Genomic DNA, 15,895 nt, shown 5'->3' on the forward strand with positions numbered 1-15,895 from the left:
TCATGCAAGTCCAGAAAAAATTGTGATGGCACCATAGCCTGGCATAAAGTTGGAAAGGAAGAAGGAATTACAATTTGCTTTGGAAATAATTTCCTAAGCATATAGCTAAAGTCTTCTCCTATGCTGTGGCCATGCTCTGGAATACTCTCTTGGAATTCTTTCTTCAGGCAGGCAAAAAACATCATGAATTAAACAGTAGAACAATAGAATAGGGGAAGAATGATCAGCCTGGAATCCTTGAAGAAAGTTATAGTGACACCTTGAGCTAGAGAATGGGGAGGGAGCAATAGGGATAGTGTCAGGATAGGTCAGTGCTACCAATTGTAAATCTCCCCCCCCCTTCTCTTCAAATGGAATTTACATGTAGTTAGAGGCTATATAGCATTTGAGATTCATCTTATTTTGATAATCTGCTTCTAATTTGGGTTCGTTGTTTTTTTTTAAAAGTTAGCCCTCAAAAATATGCATGCCTGTTCCCAAATAAAACAAAAAGCAAAGTGGCCTTGCATTCCTTATATTTGGTGTGGGCTACCTTATTCTGATTATAGCCGTCATCATTCATTTAAAGAGCAAGAGCCATGATTGTTAGGCCTCATTATTTTCAATGAGGCCTGACAGTTTCAAAGTTACAGAAGACAGCAACTTTCATCCAATGGGTATTTCTTTTCAAACATAGACAACTCTATTCTGCCTTGTCAACTCTAGGGTTCCTCAAGCCTTCCCATTTATGTTTTAGGTTCTTGGATTAAGTTATTGTATTCCTTATATTCTAATAGATGTGTAATTCAAATAGTATTGAAATTCATTTGCAAATATTACTAAAGTTAGGCTTCATGCAGAATCGATGGCCTTGCTTCTGATGGAATGAAGATAGTTTTGTACAGATATGCTAGTGATGAAAACAACAAGGGACAGAAAGAGTGCTGACTTCATGAGAAGATGGGGATTAAGTAAGACATAAATCCCAAAATAGTTACATAGTTAGTCTAATATTAATGACTTGGATAATTCTTCAGATCCTAGATGTCTGTTAATCGTTATCGGATGCCTTTTGTATTCACCAGAGCTATGATGGTGAACCTATGGCATGTGGGCCACAGGTGGCACGTGGAGCTCTCTCTGTGGACACACAAGCCATCACTCCAGCTCAACTCCACCATGCATGCACGTGCCTCCCACCAGCCAGCTGATTTTTCGGTCTCTGCTGCGCATGCGGGAGACATGTGCATGCATGGGGGACAGTGTGTACCCCCATGCCCCGTTTTTTGTTCCAGGAGGCTACAGGGAGGCCTGATAGGCCCAAAACGGGCCACAAGGGGGGAGCGTGTGCATGCGCTGTCGCGCACACATGCTTTCATCACACAAGGATGAAAAGGTTAGTGATCACTGCACTATAGTGTCCAGGATTTTGCCAAAGTAAGTGCATAGCACTGAGGAAAAGTACTAATTATCATTAGGTGCCTGCTGTACAAGAAAGATGCACCCTAAACTATCAAAAGCAAATATAAAGCAAATATTTTTATAGAAGTTGAGAACGATAAGGCAGGAAATCCTAGACATCTGATTGGCAGACCAGTTTGGGCAAGCTAGGTAGGTCCTTGGCAATGTATATGAGTTGAGTTCTACAGTTACAAAAGTGAGCCTTTCAGGATGGCAGCAAAACTAAAGAAGTCCTGTTAAGGAGATGGAATGTTGGACTCATCAGCTGATAGATGATGTCAGATTGGAGTTTTTCTGGGTTGCATTCTTTTTAACTCCTTGGGCTATACTAGTACTGTGAGCTGATAAGGGCTTCTATTCTTTGGTTGAGGTAGGATTGCAAGGGGGCTTTGTTGAGGGCATAGAAAGTCAATTTGCATTTGATGGAATTAGGCAAAGAGAGGGACTAGGTTTTTCCTTTGAAATATCTGAAGGATGGGGAGGGGCACAATTTCCATTTTTAGGTTTAGTGTTTTACCTCACTGAGGCCCATAGAGTATTTTTTTGAAAGCTCCAAGTTGATGGAAGCCAATTTCAACAGCAAATCAACAAGGTTTTTTTTTTACCAAACTTATTATTTTTAGAATAGATTACTTTAAAAATAACCAATTAAACAAATAACTTGGAAAATTTAGAAGAAGAAAAAAGACCCAGACATATATGTATCTGTCATGTCACCTTGGTTGCTTCCTCAAAAGAGGGGAGAGGGAATAGATGTGGCCATTGACAAGCATAATATTGCTCATCTATGCTTTCACCAGGAATGCTCAAAATTAAATAAATATAAGCACAGTCTCACCTTTGTGACCTTCTTCTACCCCTGTAATTCTTTGAGTCCAGGCAGTGATCTTCAGCAATATAGAGAATATGAAAAATATAATTAAATACATATCTGGCATCATATTCTGTTACTCAAAAACTCTCTTACATTTTCTGCTGTCTTTCCTCTACAATTATTTTTTTGGTTAGTATATTTATACACAACTGTATGAAAAGCTAGAAGTTTTTTAAAAAAATAATGCTATAAAAAGTTGTAGGCAAGCTTGTATTTCTTGAAGAAAAAATTACAGTTTCCGTATTAATTGTTCCAGCTTGCATCATGAAAATTAGTATGAACTATAGTATCTTTTTTAGGGATAATTGTTGTAGATCTCTTGTTCTCATCCATTAGTCCTTAAAAGCTCTTTGTGCAGAGAGAGTGGAATTCCTTTTCATATTACATTAATGTTTCTGCTTAACTTCCAGGAAATCACAAAAAGTTTGTGTATTTAATTTCCTATATACTGATGGATTCATACTCATTTTTGTTCATGGGTATTTTTATGCCACATGTTTATGTGAAAAACCTATCTTTACAAAAAGTTGTACAACACAGAAAAAGGAATACATAACTATTAAAATATTAACCAAAATACGTTCAGTTCATAGAAGTAGATCAATTTTCCAATATGATTTGTTCCAGAGATATTTGGACTACAAATCCAAGCATTTCCAATTATCATAGTATCGAAGTGTAGAAACCTGACATCATCCATCAATTTACTGCTATTCAGGATGAAATAACAAGTTTGACGAAGATCAAATATATTATTTAAAATGTGACTAAAATGTTGCTCTATTGTTTTCACTTTTCTGAACCATGCTACTTCTTCTGATAGGTTTTCCTAGAAGGGTTATAACAAAATTAACGTAGTTAATCTTCATCTCAGACAAATCAGCACCAGATACCAGTTGCTATTGTGTTTTTCCAAATATAACAACAGAGTTCTCTATAATTCAATATTTCAAAGTGCCCATTTAAACATATATTTTGAGAGGGGGAACACTTTAAATCCGCATTAGAACACATTCCAGTTTTTTTCCCATCATAGACTAATAGAAAAATAGATAATGTGTGCAAATATCAGCATGAACTGACAGTATATTGCTTCAGCTTTGCTCTTTCCCTCAACCCTACTCAGTATATGAAACAGGAAAATTCAGAGTTGCAAAACATTCTTATCCTACTTTCTCCATCCTTTGCTATGCCTGCTAAAGACATCAAGCATGTAGTCATTTCAGGTGAAATAGTTGGAAAATCCTTCTAACAGAGATCATGAGGAGCCATTGTCTGCTGATGCATCAACAAGTAGATAAATGCTAAAGAGTTGACTCATGTCCCAAAGGTGATTTTTATCAAAAGGCAACTGGATTTATTTGTTTTTCCTTTAAGACATTTCACTTTTTATTCAAGGAGCTTCTTGAATAAAGCTTCAGCTTGAATATTCAGGCTTCTTGAGTAAAGCTTCAGTTCTGAACTGAAGAAGCTTCTTGGATGAGAAGTGAAGCATCTGCAAGGAAAAACAAAGTCCAGTTGTCTTTTGAAAAAAGCACCTTTGGGACAACCATGACCTGAATGACTGAAAATCTCATAGACCAGTAGACTTGTGTGCTTGTATCTTTTCCATATTCACCATCACTGTGCAAAAATACTCATGTATATCATAATATAGGCAAGAGAGATTATGCAAAGGTTCTTGAAGAAACTGAGGTAGCAACAGTGGCATACTATAGATCTGAATCATCAAATGAAAACCATGTATGTTCTTAAAAATAATTGGTTTGTACTGCATTTGGGAATAAGGGAATCTGCAAGGAAAAATGCTGAAATATGTATCATAAATTCCTCAAAGGATGGGACACAATTAGTTTTGTGTCTGTTTTCATCAGATGTGAGATACATAGAATTCCAATCCAAGGCAGCAGGGTATATACTTATATATTCCCCTCCACATACAAATACCATGGATTTTGACGTTGTTACTTGTGTAAAGGCATCTCTACAAGAAGCTTCACACACAAAGTGTCAGAATACTGTGTAAACCTGGAGACATGAGAGCCTGAGATATTGTGTTTGTCACAGAGTGGAAGATGAATTAACACCCTCTTCTGACTGTGACAAGGCTGAATTGTAGGTGAAAAGTTTCTTACAAATTGTCTGCATTCTGCCTTGGGAGCCTGTCTCGGTTACAGTAATGCTTTGTTTCTTCTATGACCACCCCTGGGTTATATTGGTCCAGAGCAAACACTGTCTCTTTTCAGTCAGGACATTCCTAATATTAGTTTCCTTTTCTTCCTCCCCACTCTCCCCCTTCCTCCATTCCAGATTGCAAAGACTGGTGGAAGTCCTAAGGAAGAAGATTGGAGCAGGGTCCATTAGGATGGTGATCTGATAGAAAGCACCAGTCTAGGGAAGCATTCACATCTGGAGACCAGGCTGCTTCATTCAGTGCTATGTAAACATTAAAGCTTTAACTTAGCAAACAGTTGTTAGAAGTGGGACACTCCAACGACATTCCAAGCCGAGATAAAATCAAATCATAAATGTTTAACCACTTGGCTGCTGAGATCTGAGATTTATCCAAAGGTATTTGGTCAATTTTGCTTTTGTAGCAGATCTATTTTGGTACATTTAGTGAACCTGTGGTTGTCTACGGGAGTCTCTGTTTAATGGTCAATTGTTCTTTATGGAATTCTTGCTTTTTATTTGAAATGTAAGGTTCAAAATACTGTAGAGTGTTCCTAAACTCTTACATTCTCTGAATTGAATAGAAAATGTTAAGATTGGCAAAAGATGCTAAAATGTAAGGTGCTTCTAATGAAAAAAGGGAAACCCAGAGGAAAAAAATATCTATTGCTAATATGCTGTTAACTGTCATATTACTCCAAAGGTATATTGATTTTTTATGAGTGCCCTGTTGGTGAATGAGAATATTCACCTGCCAGATAGTGGCATATATGCTGGGTTGTGTGTTCATGTTGAATATTTTATATGATTGTTGTTTGCCTAAATAAAGAGATAAAATAAAATAAATTGATTGAACCAATACTTAATTATACTTAAAGTTGATGGATGAAAATCAATGACACATATATGTATACCCTACACTATTTCAGGCACTATCATAAATCTTAAGAAATACAAATTGGTCCAAAAGGTACAATAAAACATTTATTCCCCCAAATGATGTGGAACACATAAAGGTGTAAAATATTCATGACTGTTCTATGCATTGTACAGACTAGCATGGTTAGTAGGAGAAATAGAAACAATCTGTTAAAAATTCCATTTTCAACTCTCACTTTTATTGTAAAATGTACTTTATAGAATCTTCTCCACATTTATTAATTTTTAAGATCTATGCCTAGCCAACTCAAACAGTGTAACTCTGGACAGTGTAAAGCATTAAAAAAACTAACATGTTAAAAAGAAACAAAAATACCAAATATACAAAATATAAATTATAATATAGTGACCAAATATGCAAGAAAAAACCTCTCACTCTATTGGATCCTAATGCCTTGGGAAATACCCTCTAATATCAAAGGATATAGGTTGCTTATTGATTGAATAAATACATTTTTTACTTTCCCAGGTGCCCAGGTAAAGTTAATAGCAGCAGGGATCTTTAATCCGATGCCTTTTTGCTATATGAGTAAGCACATTGAACTCACTTGGACTTGAAGGACTCTAACAATTTTGGAGGTAAAAACTTGCCTGAGCAGGACTTCCTGGCTTTTATGTACCTGTCATTTCTACTAAAGGAGGAATGATCCGTATTAGAGGAACAAAATAATATCCACTTTTCTCATTTCAGTAACACATGTTAAGGTTCTACAACAAGATGGTTTGAGAAGGTAAGAGGTAAGTCATATTACTTACAGCATACAACTCAATCTTTTAATAGAGATAAAGCCAGCTAACTTTTTTCCTTGATTCTGCCTTTACACCAGCAGTCCTCAACCTTTCTTGCTTCCCTGATTAGTTAACATGTTAAGTTGGAAATCCATACTGTTTTAAAGGACAAAATAATGAGGGAAATGGTTCAGAAATGTGAAATATAAATAAAATAAAGATTATAAAATAAATAATAATGTATTACATGGCCAGTACATTATTTAAAAATAGCAAGCAAGGCATATAATACCTGGCAATGTCTAAGAACAGGAAAATTGAAGAAAGAGACAGAGGAGCTAATTTTGGCTGCACAAGATCAAGATCAAATGCATACAAATTCAGAATTGAGAAGACAGCAACAGACAGCAAAGGCCACCTCCACAAAGAAGCTGAGTAAATCACCAGTGAAGGAACAGTGAACCACCTAGTTAGCTGCCACAAGATTGTGCAGACTGACTACAAATAACAGCACAACAATGGAACACTGAAATATCTGCAAGAAATACTGTTACTATTGCAAGAAGAACTAATGGAACCATAAAATATCGAATAGAAATGAAAAAGCAAAAGTGCTCTGGAACTTTACTATTCAAATTGATAAGAACCATCCACATAACACCCCAGACTTAACGCTTATCAATAAGAAAGACAAAGAGTCTGGATAGGAGACAAGGCTGTACCTAGAGACAGCAGAAGAGAAGAGAAAGAACTAGAGAAAATCACAAAATACAAAACTTGCAAATAGAAGTGGAATGATGTGGCAAATGAAAGCAAAGATAATACCAATAGTAATAAGTGCAATCACTGAACACCCTCAACATTGACAAAATCGCTATCGGTCAATTGCAAAAGGCAGCTTTATTTGGAACAGCAGACATCCTGTGACAATAACACCATCAAACAACATCTACATCTCTCAGGTCCTTGGGAAGGACTTGATAGGTGGATAAAATACCAAATCCATTCTGAACATCTGGCTGACTCTGCGACGAACCATAATATAAAATGAATAGTATTTTTAAACATTTTTGGTTTATTTTAAGAGGAAAAGAAGAACTGAAAGAAGTTGGAAGCAATATTATAGATATGGTTAGACTTGTGAGCCAAAATCCAGGAGGTTCTAATGGCCAGCCAAAGAGTAAGTTCATTACTGTCCCATTGCATGCAAGGTCTAATCCTAGCTACACCATGTTCCCAGTCTCTTGGAAACAACTGCCTACAACTCCTACAATGAGGAAACAACTTCACTCTGTAATAGATGTAGCACTGGTTCCTCTGCTGTGACGTATAACTGTTTTAGCTCCTCATTCTCTCACACAATTTCTTATAGCTATAGCATGATAACACTGAGTTCAAACTGTGACTTATGTTGGCTGCTTTGTAGAGAGTTTGTGAGACTATGTCTAATTTTGCACTGAAAATGACTTACCCTTTCTCAAAGTTCAAAGGCAGATACTTTTTCTATCATCACCATCCCACTGGCAAAGATAACAAATTTAACTACCACTGTGAGTAGTGTTACTATTACTTCAGTGCTACATAGAGATATTGTGTATTTTTCTGTGGGATTCCACAGTGATCTGTGAGCCATCCATGGTCATGTCATGGTAAAATATGTAAATAGCATCACGTTTCAGAGTAAGAATATTATTAAAGCTTTTCAGCACTGTAATTAGATTCATGATAAGCCTTCCCTAAGCCCTTACTAATTAACTGTATTGCAACAAGTCAACTTGAACAGAGAACAACTGAGGACCTTTACCCATTCAACAATGTTTCCTATGCAGCCCCAAATCATTATGTGACCATGATAATTTGTACAATAAAACCCCTATCTCTCGATCCTGATGTCCTCTTACATCTTCAAGGAGAGCTCTGGGTGCTTTGATACAGCATATCAAATGGCTTACTCAACCTAAACTTATAGGGTCTTGGATTACTCTCTGAAATTAGTATGGTCTAATCATTCTAAATGCTTTTATCTGCTGGTGAAACCAGGCTGTATCCAATCTGGAATGTCCTTTAGATCAACTTTTCCAATGTGGTATTTCCCCAGATTTTTTGAACCTCAACTCAGAGATTGAACACTTAGAGCCGTGGTAGCATAGTAGTTAGAATGCAGTATTATTGCAGGCTCTAATTCCACCAACTGCCAGTAGTTCGATTTTGCCTGGCTCAAGGTTGAGTCAGCCTTCTATCCTTCCACAGTCAGTAAAATGAAGACCCAGATTGTTGGTGGCAATATGCTGAGGGCTGTAAGCACTATGTAGTGGTATATAAGTCTAAGTGATATTGTTATTGCTAACTCCCATAATGCTGGTTAAGGGGTTGAATGAATTGATGCAATGAATTAGGGAAGCTCTCATAGATAGTAGTGCTTTCTCCGCTAATTGTGGCACAGTTACCACAATGTTATGCAAGTTGAGCAATATGAACTGTGGCTCTGAATCAGTTTAATGCTTATATTATTGGGGCTGATCAGGCACCAATTTTTTTTTAGGCAAAGGACAAGAAAATCTGTTTCATTGTGAAAGTCCACAGTTCAGTATACTACCAATAAAATAATATTTTATAATGTAACTGAACAATGTATATCATTCCAAGAGATATAGGGGAACATAATCAAAACTACTTTGAAAATATGGGGCTTGCTTAGTATTGTAATTGTAATTGTAATTGTAATTGTAATTGTAATTGTAATTGATTTTGTAATTGTAATTGTAATTGTAATTGTAATTGTAATTGATTTTATTTGTAGGCCGCCCTTTTCCCTGAGGGGACTCAGGGCGGCTCACAGAAAACCAGGGAAGGGGGAATACAACACTAAGACGACAACACATAATAAAATAGCAAACAACATGCATACAACATTCGGGCGGGGTAATGGTCCTTATCCCCAGGCCTGACGGGCGAGCCAGTTCTTCAAGGCTGTGCGGAAGGCCTGGACGGTGGAGAGGGTACGAATCTCTACGGGGAGCTCGTTCCAAAGGGTCGGGGCCGCTGCTGAGAAGGCCCTCCTCCTTGTAGTTGCCAGCCGACACTGGCTGGCCGATGGAATACGGAGGAGGCCTAACCTATGAGATCTTATAGGTCGTAGGGAGGTAATTGGCAGAAGGCGGTCTCTCAAGTATCCAGATCCACTGCCATGTAGGGCTTTATGGGTGATCAGTAGCACCTTGAAACGCATCCGGAGATCGACAGGTAGCCAGCGCAGCTCGCGGAGGATAGGTGTAATGCGGGTGAATCGGGGTGCACCCGCGATCACTCGCGCGGCTGCGTTCTGCACTAGCTGAAGTCGCCGGATGCACCTCAAGGGCATCCCCATGTAGAGCACGTTGCAGTATTCCAGCCTAGAAATCACGAGGGCCCGAGTGACTGTTGTGAGGGCCTCCCGGTTCAGGTAGGGACGCAACTGGCGCACCAGGCGTACCTGGGCGAATGCCCCCCTGGTCACAGCCGCTATATGATGGTCGAATGACAGCTGTGGATCCAGGAGGACTCCCAAGTTGCGAACCCTCTCTGAGGGGTGTAAAATTTGACCCCCCAGCCTGAGTGTTGGATTAGTGGCCAAATTTTTGGGAGGGAAACACAACAGCCACTCGGTCTTTTCTGGGTTGAGCACAAGCTTGTTAATCCTCATCCAGTCCATGACGGCTTCAAGCCCCCGGTCCATTACGTCAACCGCTTCATTGATTTGGCACGGGGCGGACAGATACAATTGAGTATCGTCCGCGTATTGATGGTATCTAATCCCGTGCCTACGGATGATCTCTCCCAGCGGTTTCATGTAAATGTTAAATAGTAGGGGGGATAAGACCGAACCCTGCGGCACCCCATATTTCAGGGGCCTTGGGGACGATCTCTGCCCTCCCACTAACACCGACTGCGACCTGTCCGAGAGGTAGGAGGAGAACCACCGTAACACGGTGCCTCCCACTCCCACCTCCCGCAGTCTTCGCAGAAGGATACCATGGTCGATGGTATCGAAAGCCGCTGAGAGGTCAAGGAGGACCAGGATGGAGGGGTGTCCTTCATCTCTGGCTCTCCAAAGATCATCCATCAATGCGACCAAGGCGGTTTCAGTGCTGTAACCGGGTCTGAAGCCTGACTGGAAGGGGTCTAGGTAGTCTGCTTCCTCCAAGGACCGTTGGAGCTGGAAGGCCACCACCTTCTCAACAACCTTCCCCAGAAAGGGGAGGTTGGAGACCGGGCGGTAGTTGTTAAGGACAGCTGGATCTAGGGATGGCTTCTTCAGAAGGGGTCTCACCACCGCCGCTTTTAGTGCGGCGGGGAAGTTCCCCTCCCGAAGAGAGGCGGTTACAACCGCCTGGATCCAGCCTCGTGTCACCTCACTGCAGTTAGAAACCAGCCATGAGGGACACGGATCCAGAGCACAGGTGGAGGAACTCACAGCTCTCATGGCCTTGTCCACATCCCCGGGGGTAACCTCCTGAAACTCAACCCAGAGCTGTTGAACTTGATCCCCCTGAGTCTCGGCTGGAACTGCGGGTGTGGAGTCCAAGTCCGTCCGAAACCGAGCAATTTTGTCCGCTAAGAATTGGGCATATTCTTCAGCTCTGCCCTGCAAGGGTTCCCCCGCCTCCCTTTTGTTCAATAGGGAGCGGGTTATCCTAAACAGGGCGGCTGGGCGGGACTCAGCGGATGCGACCAGGGAGGCTATATGTGATCTTTTGGCTGCCCTAAGTGCCCTAGTATATTCCCTGGTGCAGGTGGTTACCATTGCTCGGTTCGCTGCGGACTTATCGGACCTCCAACGGTGCTCTAGGCATCTCCTCCGGCGCTTCATCTCCCGGAGCTCCTCGGTGAACCAAGGAGGTCTCCGGGATCCGCCGCCTCGGAGGGGCCGCAGTGGCGCAATCCGGTCGAGGGCCTCTGACGCTGCCGAATGCCACGCAGCAGCCAGAGTCTCTACCGGACTGTGGGCGAAAGTATCAGGAATAACCCCAAGCTCTGTCTGGAACCTTACTGGCTCCATAAGACGCCTGGGGCGGAACCACCTGGTCGGTTCCTCCTCCCTACAGTGGGGGTTTGGCCTCCGGAAGTCGAGCCTCATTAGGCAATGGTCTGACCACGACAGGGGTATGATGTCACTCCCCCTCAGACCAAGATCACACATCCACTGCTCCGAGAGAAATACGAGGTCAAGCATGTGTCCCGCTGAATGGGTTGGGCCTCGGATTACTTGAGTCAAGCCCATGGCTGTCATGGAAGCCATGAACTCCTGCGCCCCATCAGAGTTTTCACCGAGCGACGGCAAATTAAAGTCCCCCAGGACCATCAACCTAGGGAACTCAATCGCCAGCTCGGCTACTGACTCGAGGAGCGAGGGGAGGGCTGCTGCAACGCTGTTGGGAGGCAGGTACGTTAGCAGCAAACCCACTTGACCCTTGAGGTCCAACTTTAACAGCAAAGACTCACACCCGACAATCTCCGGAGCAGGGACCCTACGAGGAACTAACGACTCCCGGATAACAACGGCCACACCTCCACCCCTTCCCTGGGCTCTCGGCTGATGCAGCACCTGAAATCCTTCTGGGCACAGTTCTACAAGGGGGACTCCTCCCTCTGGGCCCAGCCAGGTTTCAGTAATACATGCCAGGTCTGCCCTCTCGTCTAAAATTAAGTCCCGGACGAGAGGTGCTTTATGTACAACAGACCTGGCATTTAGCGACAACAGCCTGAGACCAGGGTCCTGATTACTTGCGCCATCTGGTCTTGGAGTGGGGCTCCTAGGGCCGGAAGGAGGGATCTCTGTGATGTAGCGAACCCTCCTTCCCCGGTAATGGCCTGCCCTAAAGTCCCCGCCGTATCTGCCCCTCCCTGTTACGACCGCAATACCCCGACCCTCTCCCGTGTCTCTGGTCCCCTCAGCCACCCCCATGGCCCCCGCAACTCCCGGCAGGTCCTCCGAATCATACATACTCAAACACTCCCCCAAACAGTCCCCACGTAAAAGTTAAAAAACACAAAATTTACAACAGTATGATCATAAAAAGTGGGACATTCAATCATCTCATACGTATCTCATACATAACCCATGCAAAGGAAGAAGAAAAAGATAAAAGAAAAGGAAAGAAATTATAAAATGCGCAAGTTCGTTAATTTAAAGTGCGAGTTCAGGCTTCCAGGGGTGGTCTCCCCAGTTCCACAATCCTCCTGTAAGCAAACAGGGGGCAGGGGTGGGGAGGCGATAAGGACGCCAAAGTACAATGCCACTGCCACCACGTTGATATTCTCCCCCTCGCCGCCGAACAGCTGGTACAAAAGATGCAGCCCGGAATCCGCCAGAGTCGCCCAAGCCTCCGTAATCCGAGGCTGCAGCGTCCTGACGGCCCAAAGATAGTCCTGGGGATGGGTGCACAGTCGTGGGTCGCTCCCATCGCAAGCCAGCATAGCTAGAAAATGGAACAAGCGACGGAGCCCCCACAGAGCGCCACCGCCATTTCCAATCCACAGTTCTACTCCAGAGGTAGTCCCTAGCGCCAGCTGATCTATTTTTGGCTCCCTGGGTCTTAGGCTTTCCGGGTAAGTTGTTTGTATTATATTTTAGAGATGTTGGAGATGTTGCTCGTGATTTTTCCAGCATTTCGTCGGCAGGCTGCCCTACAAGCTGCCTTGCCTCCCCAGCCTCGTTCGAGTCACCCACCTCCTTTAATAACAGTAATCCTCCGGAAGCAGTAAACACCAGGGTCCTCTCGGTCAGCAGAGGGAATAGGGCCAAGGCTATGTTATTGCTTTGGTCCTTAATAAATAAAGTGATAATTGGAGAATTTCAGAAATGGCCTTTATTGGGATAGATGCAGTGGTGGGATTCAGCCAGTTCGCACCACTTCAGGAGAACCAGTTGTTAACTTTCTGAGCAATTTGGTGACCTGGTTGCTGGAAGAAATCATTAGGGCAAAGAACTGGTTGTTAAATTATTTGAATCCCACCACTGGATAGATGCCTCATTTCTCTTTATCTGCTTCAGTGGAAAAGCTGGTAATCATGGCTCTGAAGGTGGACGAGGAAACATAGTGTGAATTGAAGTTCAATGTGCAAATAGGGAATTCTCCTTTGTTATCTGGTCCACATCTTGAGTTCAAATCCAAAATCAATTAGGAGACTCACACCTAATCCATGTATAACTTATAGATATCTAGCAACCAGATGGTGATGCAGTTTAGACTTTTAATAGCTCCTAACTATTATAGACTGTTCCAGCAAGAAGCATTTTTGTATTCATATATATAAAATAGTATACACACAAATATATATACATCATTTTTCTAAACTAAAGATTTATGACATAAAGCTATTCAATGTATATGTGTTTGTATCGGTAAATATACGCACACTTTATTTATAATGTTCTAATGAATACTCAAAAACCTCTGACCTGTCTTACTTTGGAAGTCAGTTTGTAGTTTTGAACAGTCTAGACTTTTCATTCTTCAGTTTTGTTGAAGCTGCACGTGTTCTATGAGGCTTTTAAACAAATAGTTGGAATGGTTGAATGATTTACATTGCCAATGCCTAGCTAAATATGTAGTCTTTAGAAAAGATGTGGTTTATTTTGGCAGGATTTAAAAAACTCAAATATTTTAAACATTTGTTAAGTTCAAGCCTGCACATTTGAACCAGGAGTATTTGTTCCAAAATTGAATCTCAGGTTACCTGTCTCTTACCTTTTTGTAGATAGTAATCCTTTTATTAAAATAGTCTTTGAAAAGGTGGCTTTAAAAAACAATTCAATGTAAAGGATTGTCACCGCATAAAGGAGAATCAGTATTAACTATATAAATTAGAAATGAGGGAATTTAAATCCTATATTGCTGGTCTAGATTTCTTTTTCTCTAAGAATGTACTGGTCTATTCTTTCTTCCTCCAAACATTAGAGCCATTTACACATCAGCAAAAGAGAAGAAATATACCAAAGAAGACAAAAGAATACATGTTGGCATAATATACATAGGAGGAAAAACCCTAAAATATAAATACTATTATAGAAATAGAGATAAAATATTCTACAGTACAGTGGTCAGAATTATGACCAGTTATCCAGGTATTAAATCAAAATTTATGCTCTCTTATGGTTCTTTATTTTTATCTGGGTAACCCTTCAAACTGTTGAGTATTTATGTCTTTTTTCACATCCCCCTCTTTATAAGTAAATAATTTATACAGCACTTAAGTAGAATCTGTGTACATTTTGATATCTTTAGTTGATATTTGTTCTAATGTTTCTACTAATAATACTTTTGGACTCTATTTCTGGACAGAAATTGAAAATGTTTTTGATTATGTCAAAGAATTTTTTCTGATTCTGTTTAGAACCAATAGCATCATAGGAAGTTCTGTAATATCACTTCAGCTTAAAGTCCCTATTATTGTAGACCAGTGTTTCTCAACTTTGGCGACTTTAATTTTACTTTATATTGTAATTTGATGTAAATTTTACAGATTTACTCTGTAATTCTTCCCTTTGCTATGCTGTAACTATTTCTTTAACAATTTTCATCCATTTTATCATACAGTTTTTTTGTTTAATCTGTTATTGTATCATAGTAAAGTAAAAGTTTATATGTGTTCCCCAATAGATAGTGTTGGTTGATATGAACATTTCTTTTTTTTTTCCTTAATACCACTCCTTCCCTTTTGAAATCTGATGTTTTGTTGTAGAGATTGTCAAGAGTCTTTCAACTGCTAGGTTAAAAAATAATAATCAATCAATTAATTATCTCATAGCTGCTCAGTAATGGTGCAATTGTCCTTCTAGCCTAATGCTGACTTTCCATGATCTAACAGTGCAGTAACACTCACATTTTCTTCTTTTAGCATATAGCAAAGGTTAGTTGCCAAATTGTGGATCTTTAATATCCCATCATTCTGCACAGGAATTCAGCTTCACTTCTGACACCATCTGTTGTTCATTTGGGAGGCAGTAATGACACAAAGGGTGAATTACATATATTAAGATTAACTTTGACTCAGTTCTGATCTGAAACAAAAAGAAAACTTAACATATTGCACAGAACATACCATTAGCTCCCACATCATGAATAAATAGTAACTTCCTCACGTTTTGGTTTCTCTAGAATATATAATATGTCCAAATGCCAAATATGTGCCAGTTGCATTGGATATTAGTACACTTTCAGTTGCCTTTTAAATCTTTGGGCATTTCACTAATGTAACCCTATCATACGCTAAGGTTTTTTCAGATTTCTTTTTAAAATGCTGCCTTCTATTAAAGTTGGTAAGGCTGTTGAACAGTACTGATAGAGCTTTGGGTTAGCAAAAAGTGAGGCAAAACAATATACTTTCCCCTTATTTATTCAGCCTATATCCTGAATACATATTGCAGATTCCATTGGAAGGAGATGGTGTGGGTTTTTAAAACTGTAAGAAAAGACATCTATCTGTTCTATCCCAATGACACTACTCTGCTACACTACCCGAAAATGCAAATGATTTGCAAGCTTCAGAAATGAGAGTCAAGCAGAACAGTGAAAAAATAAGACTATGATTAAAAATAAAGAAAGGCAAACAAATGTCAACAGGGACAACAGCCAGCCTTAAAATTAACAATAAAGAGTGTGGTTTAGGAACAAATAATAAGGAAACCAACCATCAGGAGTACACCACAGACTTGAAAAGATATTCAGATGCCATGACAATATCTGCACCTAAAAAGAT

General features: G+C 40.5%; 1 protein-coding gene across 3 annotated transcripts in view; it reads left to right on the forward strand.

Moving 5' to 3' along the window:
* Positions 1-5,345, forward strand: part of MIPOL1 (mirror-image polydactyly 1) — a 200,777-nt gene extending 195,432 nt beyond the window's left edge. For all 3 annotated transcript variants that reach the window (XM_087723788.1, XM_087723786.1, XM_087723792.1), the window contains one exon: positions 4,625-5,345. In XM_087723788.1, the coding sequence (XP_087579914.1) occupies positions 4,625-4,691 (67 nt within the window). In that variant the 3' untranslated portion in view covers positions 4,692-5,345. The remainder of the gene's footprint in view (positions 1-4,624) is intronic.
* The last annotated feature ends 10,550 nt before the right edge of the window (positions 5,346-15,895 follow it).

The sequence above is a fragment of the Thamnophis sirtalis genome, unplaced genomic scaffold (assembly GCF_051295495.1).
Source record: "Thamnophis sirtalis isolate CommonGarterSnake01/CBP01778 unplaced genomic scaffold, rThaSir2_p1.2 scaffold_1, whole genome shotgun sequence".
NCBI classification, from domain to species: Eukaryota; Metazoa; Chordata; class Lepidosauria; order Squamata; family Natricidae; genus Thamnophis; species Thamnophis sirtalis.